Source organism: Balaenoptera physalus (assembly GCF_965194825.1).
Source record: "Balaenoptera physalus genome assembly, chromosome: 12".
Classification (NCBI taxonomy): domain Eukaryota; kingdom Metazoa; phylum Chordata; class Mammalia; order Artiodactyla; family Balaenopteridae; genus Balaenoptera; species Balaenoptera physalus.
Window position 1 is genome coordinate 58,927,397 of NC_138897.1, and position 17,824 is coordinate 58,945,220.

At 35.3% G+C, this 17,824-nt stretch overlaps 1 protein-coding gene across 1 annotated transcript in view; it reads left to right on the forward strand.

Annotated features, from left to right (window-relative positions):
• ROCK1 (Rho associated coiled-coil containing protein kinase 1) overlaps positions 1–17,824 on the forward strand; it is a 143,893-nt gene that overhangs the window by 88,114 nt on the left and 37,955 nt on the right. Inside the window, 5 exon segments of the mRNA XM_082418593.1 lie at positions 2,879–2,967; positions 5,043–5,091; positions 9,692–9,827; positions 12,123–12,214; positions 12,310–12,556. Coding sequence (XP_082274719.1) covers positions 2,879–2,967; positions 5,043–5,091; positions 9,692–9,827; positions 12,123–12,214; positions 12,310–12,556 — 613 coding nt within the window.

The following is a 17,824-nucleotide window of genomic DNA, read 5'->3' on the forward strand; positions in this document are numbered from 1 at the left end:
AACTTTGTGCCCATAACTCTGCATTCCACTCTCCCTTCAACCGCTATTAACTATTATCCTTACTTTCTGTCTCTATGAATTTGACTATTCTAGGTAACTCATGTAAGTGAAATCATACAGTATTTGACTCTTGTGATTGGCTTATTTTTCTTAATGTCCTTAAGGCTCAGGCATGTTGTAGCATGTATCAGAATTTCATTCCTTTTTAAGGCTTAATATATTCTGTTATATGCATATACCACATTTTGTTTGTTTATTTATTAAGTGAAGAGAGTTTAATGAAGGGACTATTAATGGTGCTATGCGTAGGATTAAGGGGAGCAATAAATAAAGGGAGCTAAAGCAGCCATTGATTGACAGCAGTGGGAAGCCATTGCCCTTAGTCTGAAGGAACAAGGAGAGACAAATCTTGTTACCACAGCTCAGAGAAAACGCGTAGACTCATGAAAGAGGAGCGTAGAACATAGAACACTGCCAGAGTCGTGGTAAGGCAAGAAGAGTGTGGGGAGAACGGATGTTTCATTTCTCCCAACTGATTTCCGGCTGGTGTCTCCTGAATGCTGAAACCAAGCTTAAAATCATAGGACAACAGAGCCCAGTTAATGCAGTCTGTAAATTTGAAGGCAAAGAAGGTCAGAGGATGGGTCTTCAAGGCTGGAAGGGAGAGGTGGCAAATGGAGAATAACCAGTACAGTGAGCATCTTCTAATTTGACCACTGAAAAGTGAATTCCTGTAGGAAGTGAATATTAGAGACATGAGTTCTTTTTATTGTTAGAATAGCTCATGTTCGTGAGACAGAGGATTAAAATTTTTTATTTGCTTACATTGAGAAGGTCCTTTTGGATTAACCAGGACTTTTCTTAAATATACCAGAAATAATTATCTGGTCATCCTTAGAGCATTCTTTGAGCTCTTTGTGTTCTATAGCCTCCATATTTGTAACTGAGATGAGGTGTAGGCAGCAATTATTTTTAAAAGCTGACAGAATTCTTCTTTCTCCTTCGTATATTTACTCTTAAATGTGAGAGAACATATGGTGGGAAGGGAAGGTGAGAAAAAGGGGAATGAACTATGCGAGTACTGGTTAGCTGTTATGACCATTTTTCTCTTTTAAATTCTCATCCCAGTAGAGCTATTTGCCAAATTATATAGCTAATAGGGGCTCAGAAATCTTCAAAATTAAAGCACATTTGACCTGGAGATGGTGACAATAAGGAGCTACTATAACCCCACTCTCACTGTATTACTTATCTGTAAGTTTAGAGGTACATTAGGACTTAAAAAATAATTCAGTGGAATCCTGTTTTCTTTGGGCTGATCTTGTTCAATGGTGACTGCCATAAGTTTCTGTCAGTGGCTTTTTATCTTTTGCTCTGGTTAAGATCACAGGGGAAGAAGAAAATGCTTGTGTGCCTACTATTTCTGTTAACCTAGAACTAAGTACAAAAATCAACTAATTTAATTTTCAACTCTTCCCTGAAAGCCTTCTAGCAGAGATGCTAGTGAACAACTTTGCAGTTGCCAAATATGATGAATATTTTTCATTCTGTATCTTATTTTTCTTTTTTGCTGCATTTGACACTGACCAGTCCTTCCTCCTTGGAACTTTAAGAACTTTCATGTTCTCATTATTTCCTTCTTTTTCTCTTTCTACCTCTGGATTTTATTTTCAGTCTCCTTTGCAGGATCTCCTCCCCTTCTCTCTCCCCCCAACCCCATAATTATTAAATGTTTCTCAAGATAGTTCTGATCTTGGCTCTCTGCTCATTTTCTGTAGTTAATCTCATGTGTGTCTGGCTTGCTCCTCTGAACTCCATACCCGACTCTTTTCTCTCTCTCTGACTGGACTTCTCTTCCTGCACATCTTTCAGACACTTCAACCTAGGCCAAAGCCTAACTCACACTTCTCCTCTCTCCATCCCCTCACCAGCAGTTCTTTTTGTGTCACCCATCTTTTGTAATGCTACTCTGTTCTTATTTCTAATCAGTTGCTGGGTTATAAATTCTGCCTTTTGACTGACACAGTTATCCATTTCCTCTTCATTTCTACAGCTTCTGCCTTATATCAGACCTATATACTCTTTTTGCCTGAACTGTCTATTAATTGGTTGTTTTGCCTAGAATTTCTCTGCTCTCTATTCACCTTATTACCGAAGTGATGTTTCTAAAATGCCAATACTCTGTCATTTCCCCTTTTAAAGTGTTTATAGGTTAAAGTACCCAACTCCTTTTCTGCACACAAGGATCATGGTCCCACTTGCCCTTTCAGATTTTATGTGATTCGTTCTCCCTGTTATGTTCTTTGCTCTGCCTAGACTTGATTTCTTCCCATTTTCCAATCATTTTCTTTCTCTCTACTTTTGGACTCATTCATTTTAGCTAAAATGCATTCCTTCTTTCACTTCCTCTGCTTGGTAAATACCTCTCTTCTTATAGGTCTCATCTCAAACATTCCATCTTCAAGACAGAATTAGATGTGACCTCTTCTCTTCTTCAGTACACCTTATATATAATTTTATTAGTACCTACCACATTATATTATAATATTTTGTGTATATGTTTGGGTTATTGTAGGTTCTTTTCACCCTCCTATTCCCCTGTGCCCCACTATCGAACTATTAGCTTTATGAGAATGGGGACCAAATCTTTTGAATTTTTGTGTTACTAATGCCTACCACAGCACCTGACATATTAGTAGGTGTTGGAAAAAAATGTTTGTTAAATTAATAATAAAAATTTCAGATAGAAAGGAAAAAGGTAAGATTGGATCAGATAATTCCCTTGTAAACAGGTATAAAATGGTAATATAAACTTGCTATTTTAAAATTCTCTATGAATATTCTTAGTAGAATAAGTTTTTGTTGTTTTTAATTAAAGCAGGAAAATTTGCAAAAAACAATTTATAAGCTGGAAGAACAGTTGCATAATGAAATGCAATTAAAAGATGAAATGGAGCAGAAGTGCAGGTGAGAATATACTTTATGTTTTTCACATTATAAGTTGTATAGCAACTGCTGATTTTAAAGCTTGTACTCTATAAACCCTTGAAAGTAGATGGAAGTAAGGCAGAGATGTAAAGATTGCTATTGATATACATTCAGTGAAGAATATTCACTTAGTGCCTGGTTTATTGATTTTCTCTCCCATTTTAATTAGCTGACAGAAAGGGAAAACTAGTTTACATTAAATAAGATGCTTTCTAAAATGTAGCTGTTGTTGAAGATTAAAATTCAATAAATTTTTGGTGCAGACACTCTTAATTTCCACTGTGATTTGCTATAGCAGTATTTTTTTCAGGATTTTTTTCCCTATGAGTCTAAATTTAATAAGAGCCTATATATTTATGAAAATATAAAATGATCAAGATAATTTAAAATAACCTAGCATAATGCTTAGTTACTTATTAATTACAAACAATAAGACTTTATTATATTGTTAGTAGATAGTATTGAATAAATGAAAAACCGGTAACAAATTAAGTATTCAAAAAAATGGAATTGAGAAAATTGGCAATTTTGTGAGTGGGGGAGAGGAAACAAGTAAACTGCTCACTACCTACAGTTCCTTATAGATTAAATAGTTAAGCATCTAATATAAGCTTTTTTTAGAAAAGCACTTTAAGGAAATAATTAACTGAGCCCAGTATTTGGAAGGAATTTCTAGGTATAAAACATAGAAATAAGGAGAGGAAATGGATAGATATTATTACATAAATGTTGAGCAGTTTCTATAGTTAAAATTAAAAGGCAAATGACAAATTAGTGGTAGTGGTGGTGGTAGGGATCAATTTAAGGAGGAAATAAGAGCGGCCAAAGTGGCCAATAATCATATGAAAATGGGTGTGTGTGTGGTGGGGGGGATGGCCTGAGATGAAACTGGGAAGGTTGACAGAGTCTAGATCTTAAAACACTCTGTCTTTGAAAAGCTAAGAAATTTGGGATTTATCCTAAGGGTGATGAAAAAACATTAAAAGTTATTAAACTTAAAAGTAAAACAAAAGATCAAATTTGCTTTTAAAAAAGAACTCCCTGGTTAATTAGGCAGCATTTGACATTTATTCACCTAAATGAGAATGAGGGAGGAAGATGAGTCAAGGAGGATTCCCAGGCGGAGTGCTTTACTTTGGGACAGTAGAGGAGAAGCAGGTTGGTATTGTGGGAGGGATCGCCGGGCAGAGGGAATTCATTTAGCTTTGGACATGCTGAAAGAGCTATTTGGTAAGACATCCATATGAAATGTTGCATGTACTACAGATTTGAAGCTCAGAAATAGGTTTAAAGCCCCAAAAATGAATTGTGATGGAGATAATAATACACTTTCAGTTTATCTCAGATTTTTGCCCAAGTTGCCAAGTGGTGCATTTACTGCTTTATATATGCCACCTTTCCCGTCATTTACTTACTCTTATATTAAAGGTTAAATGGTTAATCTTTGTTTAGTAGCGAGTATTGCATGAGGGAATTCAGGGATCCTTAATCTAGAATCCATAGACCTCTCCTAAAGCATCCATGGATGGAAATCGAGGTCCTTAAACTTGGGTGACAAACGTGAATCTTTTCTGTAACCTTTAGCTGAAATTCAGCATTTTCTTTAATTATGAACACAGTGAATAATCCACAGTTATTAGCAGTAGCTGTGAATTTTTTATTACCAATAGAAATCACAAATATTATCTCAGAATGCAGTTGTTATTTATCTCTAAATACCATTTATGCTCATTACTACTTCAAAATTACTGCTGCTAGATCTTATTTAATATATTAATAAAATGCATATATTAATGAATCATACTTTTTTAAAAAAGTTTATGACTATTTCAGTATAATTTTGGTTTCTTTTAATCCTATGTATTTTATGCTTTTAAAATATTATTCTGAGAAAATGCCATAGGCTTCACCAGACTGACTGCCAAAGGGATCCACAGCACACACAAGAAAGGTTAAGAAATCTTAGCTAAATGGAAAAGTAAGGAATGTGGTGTTTCACCCCAAGCTATAAAAAGTAAATATATCTATAATCTGTATTGCTTTTGCTTTTACAGAACTTCAAACATAAAACTCGACAAGATAATGAAAGAATTGGATGAAGAGGTACTTTTTGTTTTCTAATCAGAAGTTTTCCTTTTTGAGACTTTTTCCCTCTTTCAGATTGTTTTCTGAGAAAATTACATTTGAACTTTATAGGTTGCAATACAGAACAGGACCAAAGAATTATGATGAAAGCCTCACTTTGGAGCTGTAGGTTCAAGTGAAATTAGATTATACTTTAGTTTCTTTTGTGTGGTTTTATTCTAGAACCATGTTGAAATTTTAGTACATAAATTTCAGTTCAGTGGTTCTTAATAGTTGAAAGGTGAGAAAGGAGCAACAGATCAGAAATTGAATCTGGAACTGTAGCAGAAAGAGACAGACAAATTCAACTATTAAGAACCACTGAACTGGGCTTCCCTGGTGGTGCAGTGGTTGAGAATCTGCCTGCCAATGCAGGGGACACGGGTTCGAGCCCTGGTCTGGGAAGATCCCACATGCCGCAGAGCAACTAGGCCCGTGAGCCATAATTACTGAGCCTGTGCATCTGGAGCCTGTGTTCCGCATCAAGAGAGGCCACGATAGTGAGAGGCCCGTGCACCGCGATGAAGAGTGGCCCCCGCTTGCCGCAACTAGAGAAGGCCCTCACACAGAAACGAAGACCCAACATAGCAATCAATCAATCAATCAATCAATCAATCTTTAAAAAAAAAAAAAAAGAACCACTGAACTGAAATTTATGTACTAAAATTTCAACATGGTTCTAGAATATGGGTAAACACACTACACTCTCCTTCTCCTCTTAAGTTCTTTTATGTTACAGTTGACAGTTGAAGCAGAAATGACAGCATTGTCTAATGTGGTTCTCCATGTATATAGAAGAAATTTTTAAGACAATTATAAATGGGTGTAAAGCGAGGTAAGGTTTTACACTTTAGTCAAACTGGTAATATGCCAACACTAGTAATATAATGTAATACCTAGAGCAGCCACTGATAAAAATTATACAAAGAGATACACTTAAAAACACTAGTAAATCAAAGAGAATTCCAAAAAATGTTCAAGTAACCTACAGAAAGACAAGAAAAAACACATGGGACAAAACAAAATGGGAGGCTTAACTCTAACATATCAGTAATTGTATTAAATGTAAATTAAATGCAACATCAATTAAGATAGATTGTCAGAGTAGATTTTTAAAAATTACCTACCTGTATGCTGTCCCCCAGAAACTCTCTTCAAATGTAACAATATAGCCAAGTTAAAAGTAAGAACATGGAAAAATACAGCATGTAAGCATTAGCAAAAAGAAGGTAACAATGGCAATATTGATATCAGGTAAAGTAGACTTTAGGACAAAGAAAATTACCAGGGGCAGAGGGACATTGCAGAATGACAAAAATGTCAATCCTCTGAGAAGACGTAACTTTCCTAAATTTGTATTCATCAAACAGAAGAGCTACAAAATTTGTGAAGCAAAAACTGATAAAACTGAAAGGAGAAGTAGACAAATCTGCGATTACTGTTGGAGACTTTTTAAATACCATTCTCTAGACAGAGGATTAGCAAACATATAGGAGAACTCAGCCACACCATCAGCCAATAGGATCTATTCAACATTTGTAGAACCCTCCACCCAGCAACAGCAAAGGACACATGTTTTTCAAGCACTAAAAAAACACACACCAAGATAGACCACATCCTAAGCAAACTTCTCCAGATTTCAAAGAATTAAAATCATACAGAGTGTGTTCTCTGACCAAAATGTGACCAAACCAGAATGAATAACAGAAAAGTATCAGGCAAATCTACAAACACGTGGAAACTAAACAACACAGTTCTAAATAATCCATAGGTCAAAGAGTCTCAAGGGGAATGAAAAAATACTTTGGAATGTTAATTATATCTCATAAAGTTATTTTTCAAAGTTATGGATCTTCATCTTTTAAAAATATTTGAACAATGAAAATGAAAATAAAACAACAAAATTTGTGGGATGCAGCTAACATAGTGCTCTAAGGGAAATGTATACACTAAATGTTTACATTAGAAAAGACGAGAAGTCTCAAATCAGTTATCTAAGCTCCTACCTCAGGAACCTAGAAAAAGACGAGAAAAATAAACCCAAAGCAAGGAGAAGGAAGGAAAAATAAAGAGCAGAAATCAGTGGAATTGAAAACAGAAAAATAATAGAGAAAATCAGTGATAATAAAAACCCAGCTGTTTGGAAAGATCAACAAAATGGACCAACCTCTAGCAAGATTGTCAAAGGAAAGAAAGGACACAAATGATCAGTATCAGGAATAAAACAGGGCATATTCCTACAGACTCTACAGATATTAAAAAAAAAAAATTCTTAAGGAAATACTATAAACAGTTCCAAACAAGTAAGTGTAATATTTAGGTGAAATGGACTAATTCCTCCAGAAATACAAACTGCCGCAACTCACACAATGTGAAATACATTATTTGAATAGCCCTATATAACTATTAAAGTGAATTCATAATTTAAAATCTCCCCAAAAAATTAATCTTCAGGACACATGGTTTTACTAGAGAGTTCTACCCAGTGTTTTTTTAAGAATTTTTTTTTTTTTTGATGTGGACCATTTTTTAAAGTCTTTATTGAATTTGTTACAGTATTGCTTCTGTTTTCTGTTTTTGTTTTTTGGCCCCAAGGCATGTGGGATCTTAGCTCCCTGACTAGGGATCGAACCCCGCACTCCCTGCATTGGAAGGGGAAGTCTTAACCACTGGACCGCCAGGGAAGTCCCTACCAAGTGTTTTAAGAAGAATTAACACCAATTCTACACTCTCTCTTCTAGAAAATATAAAAGAAGGGAACATTCCCCAGTGAATTCTATGAGGCTAGAATTACCAAGATACCAAAATCTAGCAAAGGCAGTACTACAAAGAAAACTATAGATCAGTATCCCTCAATCATGGCCCGCTGATTTTTGACCAAGGTGCAAAAGCAATTCAGTGGAGGAAGGATAGTCTTTTTAGCAAGTGGTGCTGGAGCAATTAGGTATTCATAGGCCAAGATATGGACCTCAACCTCAGTCTCACATCTTATGCAAATATTAACTTAAAACAGACCATAGATTTAAATAGGGACATAACAAATATAAAACTTCTAGGGAAAAAATAGGGGAAAGTCCTTGGGACCTGCAGCTTGGTGAAGAGTTACACATTACACCACAACTATGATCCATATAAGGAAAAAAATTCAATAACTTGGACTTCATCAGAACTTTCTCTGTGAGAGACCCTGATAAGAGGATGAAGACGCTGTAGACTGGGAAAATGAACTGTTGTTACACACAGCAACTTGGATCGATCTCAAGGATATTTTGTTGAATGTAAAAAGCTAATCTCAAAAGGTCCATACTGTATGATTCCATTAATATAACATTTTCAAAATGGCAAAATTATACAGATGGAGGGCCTCCTGTTATTGGTTGCCAGGGATATAGGTGGTGGGAGAAGTGAGGGATGCATGTGGCTATAAGTAGTGGCTAGAAGCAGATCATTGTGCTGATGGAACAGTTCTGTGTCTTGATTGTGGTGGTGGTTACGTGAATCTACACATGAGATAAAATGACATCGAACTACACATGCTTTATACCAATATCAATTTCCTGATTTTGTTATTGTACCATTGTTAATAATGTAACTATTAGGGGAAACTGACTGGTAGGGTACATGTACTGTCTTTGCAACTTCTTAAATGTAGAATTTTAAATTTCAAAATTTAAAAATGAAAATATAAAAGTTAGAATGATAAAATCTTACAATTGGAAAGATTTTGGATGATCTCTGTCAAATTTTACTAAATCTCTCTGACAGCATCTTACTTAAAAGATGGATTTCACTTAAAAATGGAAAAGCCCAGAAAAGCATGCACTATAAAGGAGGTTTGTCCAGTGTGGAGTCTTAAAGATAAAAATGAAGCATCAAAAGCAGAATATGCTGATAGTGGTAACTCAGAAACAGAAGATACATTTTTTTAAGTTGTGGAATTTGGAGTATTTTTTTCTTTAACCCTCCCCTCCCCTTAGTTTCATTTTCTAAAATAAATATTTCTTTCATTACTTTTGAATATGCATTAGTAGGTACATACATAGAACATCTTAGGAAAGGTAAGTTGTTACAGAGATAGGGGATTAAGGGAGACCTCATACAGGGACTGGTGAACTTACTACAAACACTCTAATCTTTGGTATCATTTGAGTTTTGCACCATTTAATTATCAAATATATAGTTATTATCTGATGCCTTTTATATTTCATGTCTTAAAATTTAGGATTGTAAATAAACCAAAATATTGGTAATATAATACAATGTGTTCATCTTAATGTGTTCGAATACAATGTGTTTGACCTTCAGTCTGACAAGATTCATAGGGTTTTTTATATCAGGAATTTTTTTTAAATCTCTGAAAATTTTGTATGTCTAGTTAAAATAAGGGGATTCTCACTGTTTTCTTCTAAGGCAAGCTAATTCTACTATTAGAAAGTTGTTGTTGTTAGGAAGTATTATCTGATTTTGAAACCAAAATATCTATCTTAAGTAATTGTGTACTTTATTAAAAAAGAACAGAGTATTCCCTTGAATAAATGAGGAGTATTAATTGTAGTGGTAACTTTTCTCATAATTTCAGGGGAATCAAAGAAGAAACCTAGAATCTACAGTGTCTCAGGTTGAGAAGGAGAAAATGTTGCTACAGCATAGAATTAATGAGTACCAAAGAAAAGCAGAACAGGAAAATGAGAAGAGGAGGAATGTAGAAAATGAAGGTAAATTGTTACTTCCTTTGAAAAACACTGGAATTTCTAGCACTATCTTGAGATCTTCATCTTGAGGTGGTCTTAAATTTAGTGCCTGTTATATATTTTTGAAGCCACAGTCCTAAGACACCTCAAGAGCTAAATACCCATGTCCCAAAATTTATGTATAACATACTAAATTCAGTAGTAATGTTTTAGCTAGAGTAGTGATTTTTATCCTTGTGTGTATATTGGAATTTCTTGGGAAAGTTCAAAGAAAACTAATGCCTAAACTTCAGAAATTCTAATTTAATTGATCTAGACACGTGGACTGGGCATTGGTATTTTTAATAAGCTCTCTAGGCACTCCTAACAAGTAGCCACATTTTAGAACAAGACTAGAATTTTTGATATTAGTGTTACAAATTTAAAATAGCTTTCTACATCCTTTGATCCAGTGATTTCACTTCTAGAAATTTATTTCACATACACTTGTGTGCATGCAGACTGATATAGAAACAAAGCTATTCATTTTAGAATTGTTTAAAATGGCAAAAATTATAAACAATGTAAATGTAATCAGTGGTATAATAAATTTTAGTGTATATGGTAGAATACTATGCATTTTATAAAAAAATAAAGTATCTCTTGGGCTTCCCTGGTGGTGCAGTGGTTAAGAATCTGCCTGCCAATGCAGGGGACATGGGTGCAAGCCCTGGTCTGGGAAGATCCCACATGCTGCGGAGCAACTAAGCCCGTGAGCCACAACTACTGAGCCCACATGCCACAACTACTGAAGCCCACGCTCCTAGAGCCTGTGCTCCGCAACAAGAGAAGCCACCGCAATGAGAAGCCCATGCACCGCAACGAAGAGTAGCCCAACTAGAGAAAAGCCCTCGCACAACAATGAAGACCCAACGCAGCAAAAAATAAATAAATAAATAAATAAATAAATTTTAAAAAAAGAATTTAAAAATATTTTTTAAAAAAGAATAAAGTATCTCTTTATAAACTGTTATAAAAGAATCTCTAAAATGTATCTTCACCAAAAAAAGTACAGATTGTTTAAAACAAGATTGCTTATCTATATATGTTTAAGTGTGTGTGTGTGTGTGTCTATATATAGATATGCATGTGAAAACATATATATATATATTTGTGTTTTTTTTTTTTTTAAAGATTTATTTATTGATTGATTGATTGATTGTTATGTTGGGTCTTCGTTTCTGTGCTAGGGCTTTCTCTAGTTGCGGCAAGTGGGGGCCACTCTTCATCGCGGTGCGCGGGCCTCTCACTATCGTGGCCTCTCTTGATGCGGAGCACAGGCTCCAGACGCGCAGGCTCAGTAGTTGTGGCTCACGGGCCTAGTTGCTCCGCGGCATGTGGGATCTTCCCAGACCAGGGCTCGAACCCGTGTCCCCTGCATTGGCAGGCAGATTCTCAACCACTGCGCCACCAGGGAAGCCCTATATTTGTGTTTTTATATATTAGGGTATGGATACACAGACTATCTTAGGAAGGATATGCAAGAAATTAGTAATAGTTGTTGCTGGGGAGGAGAGCCAGAGGGGCTGGGAGACGACGTGGAGGGAGAAAGACTCATGCTATACTATACACCATTTGGTACCTTTTGAATTTTGAAGCATTTTATTTATTTAGTTAGTTAGTTACATCTTTATTGGAGTATAATTGCTTTACAGTGTTGTGTTTCTGCTGTATAATAAAGTGGATCAGCTATATGTATACATATATCCCCATCCCCCGTCCCCCGTGAGCCTCCTTCCCACCCTCCCTATACCATCCCTCTAGGTCGTTACAAAGCATCGAGCTGATCTCCCTGTGCTATGCGGCTGCTTCCCACTAGCCATCCATTTTACATTTGTCAGTGTATATATGTCAATGCTACTCTCTTCCTTCGTCCCAGCTCCCCCCTGCCACCCCACCCTGTGTCCTCAAGTCATTCTGTATGTCTGCGTCTTTATTCCTTCCCTGCCACTAGTTGAACCATTTTAAAAATAATTGAACTAATCAAAGATTTGTACTATTCAAAAATAGATAATATTAAAATTAGCTTTACATCATTTCACTAATAGATTAACCTTTATGAAAGGAATAAAAGAATTTAAAATATTACAGCAGTGGAAACAAATCTGTTTTTGCATCCTGTGCTATACTTTTTTGATAAATTTAAAATGTAGGTACTTCCAAGGTGGAATATGGACCTAATATAGCTGACTTTTATGGCCTAAGACCAAATTTCATTTTTTAAAAGGGATTTATATGTTTTCTCTATGAAAACTTACATATTATTCCTTCATTTTCTAGTTTCTACATTAAAGGATCAGTTGGAAGACTTAAAGAAAGTCAGTCAGAATTCACACCTTGCTAATGAGAAGCTGGCACAATTACAAAAGCAGGTAAGTTTTTGGAGTGAGGTTTTTTTTTTTTAAATCAAAATAAGTTTGATTGTGTTTTGGTAAAAAACTATTTTCTTGCTCTCTTTTTTAATTAGCTAGAAGAAGCCAATGACTTACTTAGGACAGAATCAGACACAGCTGTAAGATTAAGGAAGAGTCACACCGAGATGAGCAAATCAATTACTCAGCTAGAGTCCCTGAATAGAGAATTGCAGGAGAGAAGCAGAATTTTGGAGAATTCCAAGTCACAGATGGACAAGGATTATTACCAGCTGCAAGCTGTATTAGAAGCTGAACGAAGAGACAGAGGTCATGATTCTGAGATGATTGGAGACCTACAAGGTAATATTTTTTCTTACTCTGGTAAAATAGACATAAAATTTACTGTTTTAGCCATTTTTAAGTATACAGTTCAGTGGCATAAAATACATTCACATTGTCATGCAACCATCACTACTGTCCATCTCCAGAACTTTTTTCATCATTCCAAACTAAAAAAATCTATACCCATTAAACAGTAACTCCCCATTTCCCACTCTCCCCAGCCCCTGGTAACCACCACTCTACTTTGTCTCTATGAATTTGACTACCTCATAGAAGTTATTATTTGTCCTTTTGTGTCTGTCTTATTCCAGTTAGCTTAATGTCTTCAAGATTCATCCATGTTGTGGCATGTATCAGAATTTCTTTCCTCTTCAAGGTTGTATACTGTTCCGTTGTATTTATACCATATATACCACATTTTGTTTATCTGTCTATCAATGGAAGGTAATTTTTTAAATTTATATTTTATTTTTAATTGTAGCTAAAAACATAAAATTTACCATCTTAATTTTTAAGTGTGTAAGGTAATATATTTTTGATCATATTGTCTTCATAAAGAAAATGACCTTGGCCCCCATACACTGTTGGTGGGAATGTAAATTGGTGCAGCCACTATGGAAATTGCCAAGATAGGGAAGCAACCTAAATGTCCATCAACAGACGAAAGAATAAAGAAGATGTGGTATATATATACTACAGAATATACTACTCAGCCATTAAAAAAAGAATGAAATTTTCCCATATGTAGCAACATGGATGGACTTGGAGAGGATTATGCTAAGTGAAATAAGTCAGAGAAAGACAAATACTGTATATCACTTATATGTGGAATCTAAAAAGTACAGCAAACTAGTGAATATAACAGAAAAGCAGGCTCACAGATATAGAGAACAAACTAGTGGTTACCAGTGGGGGGAGGGGCAATTAAGAGGTACAAACTATTAGGTATAAAATAAGCTACAAGGATCTATTGTACAACCTGGGGAATATAGCCAGTATTTTATAATAGCTGTAAATGGAGTATAACCTTTAAAAATTATGAATCACTATATAGTACACCTGTAATTTATATAATATTGTACATCAACTATACTTCAATAAAAAAGAAAGAAAATGACCTTGCTAATACTGGAAATGGTTAGCATTCTTTCTGTTTCAGGATAATTTGTATCAAATTGTAATTTCTTCACTCTCTCAGGCACCCTTGTGATGGAGGTAATGTGGATATTTCCAATTTTACAGCCAGTTACTGAAAAGTTAATTTTTAATTAATTTATTTCTTGGCTGCGTTGGGCCTTTGTTGCTGTGTGCGGGCTTTCTCTAGTTGCGGCGAGCGGGGGCTACTCTTTTTTGCAGTGCACGGGCTTCTCATTGCAGGGGCTTCTCTTGTGGAGCATTGGCTCTAGGCACACGGGCTTCAGTAGTTGCGGCACGTGGGCTAAGTAGTTGTGGCTCGTGGGCTCTAGAGCACAGGCTCAGTAGTTGTGGCGTATGGGCTTAGTTGCTCTGCGACATGTGGGATCTTCCCGGAGCAGGGATTGAACCCGTGTCCTCTGCATTGGCAGGCGGATTCTTAACCACTGCGCCACCAGGGAAGTCCCTGAAAACTTAATTTTTAAAAGTGCCCAATTCACAAAAGTCTTACTCAAAGTGGAACTAACGAGGCAGAGAAGATTATCACTGTTAAAACCTGGGAATTCCTCACGCATTGTTAGTAGAAATAGAAATTAAACTGCAGAAAGGGAATCCCATTGCAAATAAAGAATTCGGTACTTGGAAAGGTTAGGACTAGAGATATCAGCAGCCTTTGTGGTCTAAAAGTTTCCTTTTAGACTCACAAACTGGTCATGGTAATAAAATCATTTTGTTTTCAACAAGATTCCTGGCTTCCACTTCTCACATTTTTTTCTGTTTCTGTCAGCAACAGCATCCATACTACCTAATCAAAACAGATATGCATGGAAGTTGCCAGATCTTTCAGGGAAAAGTAGGGGGTGGGATAGTCCATTTTAACCTAAGTCACAGGATGTGAACATAGTTTGGGGTCTCATGGGGCTTGATGATTAGCTGTAATTCTGTGGAGAGAGGTCGGGGTCAGTTTTTGGACTTTGGAAACAGAAATTAGGATCTCCCATTGGTTCTTAGCTGAGGAGTGTTCTGCAATCTTATTTCTCAGGGACTAGGCTTAAAATAGATCTGAATATAACCAAGAAAGTATCCTCATTATATGTATTAGAAAAGCCTCATACTCCACTTCCTTAAATTGCTTCTCTAGGCCTCTTCATATACAGCTTATTAGCTGTGTGCAGGTCACTTCTTCTGCTTTATTTATAAACCAAGAAGATTAGGTGACCCCTATAAATTCTTTCAATTCTAAAATTCTTTAAGTCTGTGATTTTCCAGATAACGCTGAGCTTGAAGTGCTTGCTTTCAAGGATGAGACCATCAACAATGGTCATTGTTGTGTTCATCAACAATGGGTTTAACTGACTCTGTTTTTTAGATATTGGTGAAGTTAAGGAAGATTCATAGCATGACCTTTTGTTGATGTTTATCCTTTTTCAATGCTTTAAGGTTTATTTTTTAATTTAAATGTGAATCAAAGTTCACACACATTAAAAAGCACAAAACTTATATGAGCCTCAACATGCAAGGTGCATTGTGGTAAAACATGCATACATGCACACGTAAAATTTTTACGTTGATTTTTTATGGTTTAAGACATTTCAGATCCCTCAGGTATAAATTTCTTATAGTTTGGGAGGCTAGCCTTGTGGCACAGTAACAATTGTTTCCTAGTTGAATGCTCTCCATGTACAGTATTGAGCAGAAGCTTCTTCATGTGTATGGGAAATGACTTCCCAAGTATAATTGGATAGTATATACTTTAGGTTTTGTGGGCCACATACGATCTCTGTTACATATTCTTATTTTTTGCTTTTTTACAACCCTTTAAAAATGAAAAAAACATTCTTAGCTTCATGTCTATAGAAAAATAGGCTGAGGGAATAGTATATCATAGTGTAATGCACTTTTGTTTTGTTTTTAACTGTTACATGGGCATTTGGAAATTGTGTAAGTTTTTTACTTGGCATGTTTTTGGATTTGACTTTTGGAAGAAAAACAATAGATCCATTTTCTAATCTAACCAGTTTTCTAAGACTCCATTTATTCTTTGTGTCTTTGATTTGCCAAATTTTTAAACATATTTTAAAAGTTAACACTATGACTGTAGTCTTTTTTCTCATAGCCCCCTTGTATTTCTAACAGCTTTTTTTAATATTGTTTTATTGAGGTGAAATTCATATAACATAAAGTTAACCATTTAAAAGTGTACAATTCAGTGGCATTCAGTACATTCACAGTGTTGTACAACTACCTGTCTATCTAGTTCCAAAACATTTTCATTAACCCAGAAGAAAACCTTGTACCCATTAAGTTTTCCTTCCTTATATGCCCCTCTACCTAGCCCCTAGCAACCACCAATCTGTTTTATATTTCTGAATTTACTTGTTCTGGATATTTCATATAAATGACATCATACAATATGTGACCTTTTGTATCAGGCTTCTTTCACTTAGCATATTTTTAAGATTGATGTTGTACCATGTGTCAGTACTTCATTCATTTATGGCTAATATTCTGTTGTATGTATACACCACATTTTGTTTAGCTGTTCATCTGTTGATGGACATTTGAGTTGTTTCCACCTTTTGGCTATTGTGAATAACACTGCTATGAAATTCATGTACAAGTATTTATTGGAATACTTGTTTTCAGATCTTTTGGATATCTAGGTGTAGAATTGCTGGGTCATGTGCTAATGCTGTGTTTAACTTTTGAGGCACTTCCAGACTATTTTCCACAATGGCTGCATCATTTCATGTTCCCACCAGCATTGTACAAGGGTTTCAGTTTTTCCGCATCCTTGCCAGTACTTGATATTTAACTCTTTTTGGTTATAACCACCCTAGTGGGTATGAAGTGGTGTCCCACTGTGGGTTTGACTTTAATTTACCTAATGAGTAATGAGATTGAGCATCTTTTCATGTGCTTATTGGCCATTTGTATATCCTTTTTGGAAAAATGTCTGCTCATGTCCTTTGTCCATTTTTTAATTGGGTCTTTTGTCTTTTCGTTGTTGACTTTTTAGAGTCTGGATACTAGACCTTATCAGGTGTGTGATTTGCTAATATTTACACCCCTTCTGTAGTTTGTCTTTTCACTTTTCTTGATAATGTCCTTTGATGTGCAAAAGTTAATTTTGATGAAGTCCAGTTTAATATATGTTGCTTATGCTTTTGGTGTCATATCATAATACATTGCCAAATTGAGGATCATGAAGGTTTACCCCTGTGTCTTCTTCTAAAAGTTGTATGGTTTTAGCATTTATATTTAGGTCTGACTAACTTGAGTTAATTTTTGTATATGGTATGATGTGTAGGGGTCCAATTTCATTCTTTTACATGTGGATATCTGGTTGTCCCAGTACCACTTGTTGAAGAGACTACTTTTTCCCCCACTGAATGGTCTTGGCATCCTTGTTGAAAATCAATTGGCTATAGGTATACAGTTTTGTTTCTAGATTCTCAATTCTATTCAGTTGGTCTATATGTCTGTTCTTAGACCAGTACCACACTGTTTTGGTCACTGTAGCTTTACAGCAAGTTTTGAAATGGGAAGTTTGAGTTCTTCAGCTTTGTTGTTCTTTTTCAATGCTGTTTTAGATATTCTGGTCTGCAAGTAATTCCATATGAATCTGAGGATCTGCTTTTCCATATCTGCATAAAATATCTTTGGAGTTTTTATGGGGATTGCATTGAATCTATAGATTGCTTTGGGTAGTATTGCCATCCTAACATATTAAGTCTTCTAATCCATGAACACAGGATATATTTCCGTTTATTTTGGTATTTAAAAAATTCATTTCAACTTTTTTTTTTTTTTTTTTTTTTTAGTTTCAGTGTACAAGTCTTATACCTCCTCGGTTAAATTATTCCTAGGTATTTTGTTCTTTTTGATGCTGTTATAAATGGAATTGTCTTAGTTTTCTTTTTGTATTGTTTATTAAGTATGATGTTAGCTGTGGATATTTCATAATACCCTGCTTTTGTATATTTTTAATGCAGCATTGTTTGGTGTGTTAAGGTTTTATGACTTCTGTATCTTCTTACTGGATTAAAATTGTATTATAGATGATAGTAAATATATCTGACCTTGAGGGGTTTTTCCTTTAATTTGCACTTTCCTATTGTATCTTGCCCGTTTATTTATTTATTTGTTTGT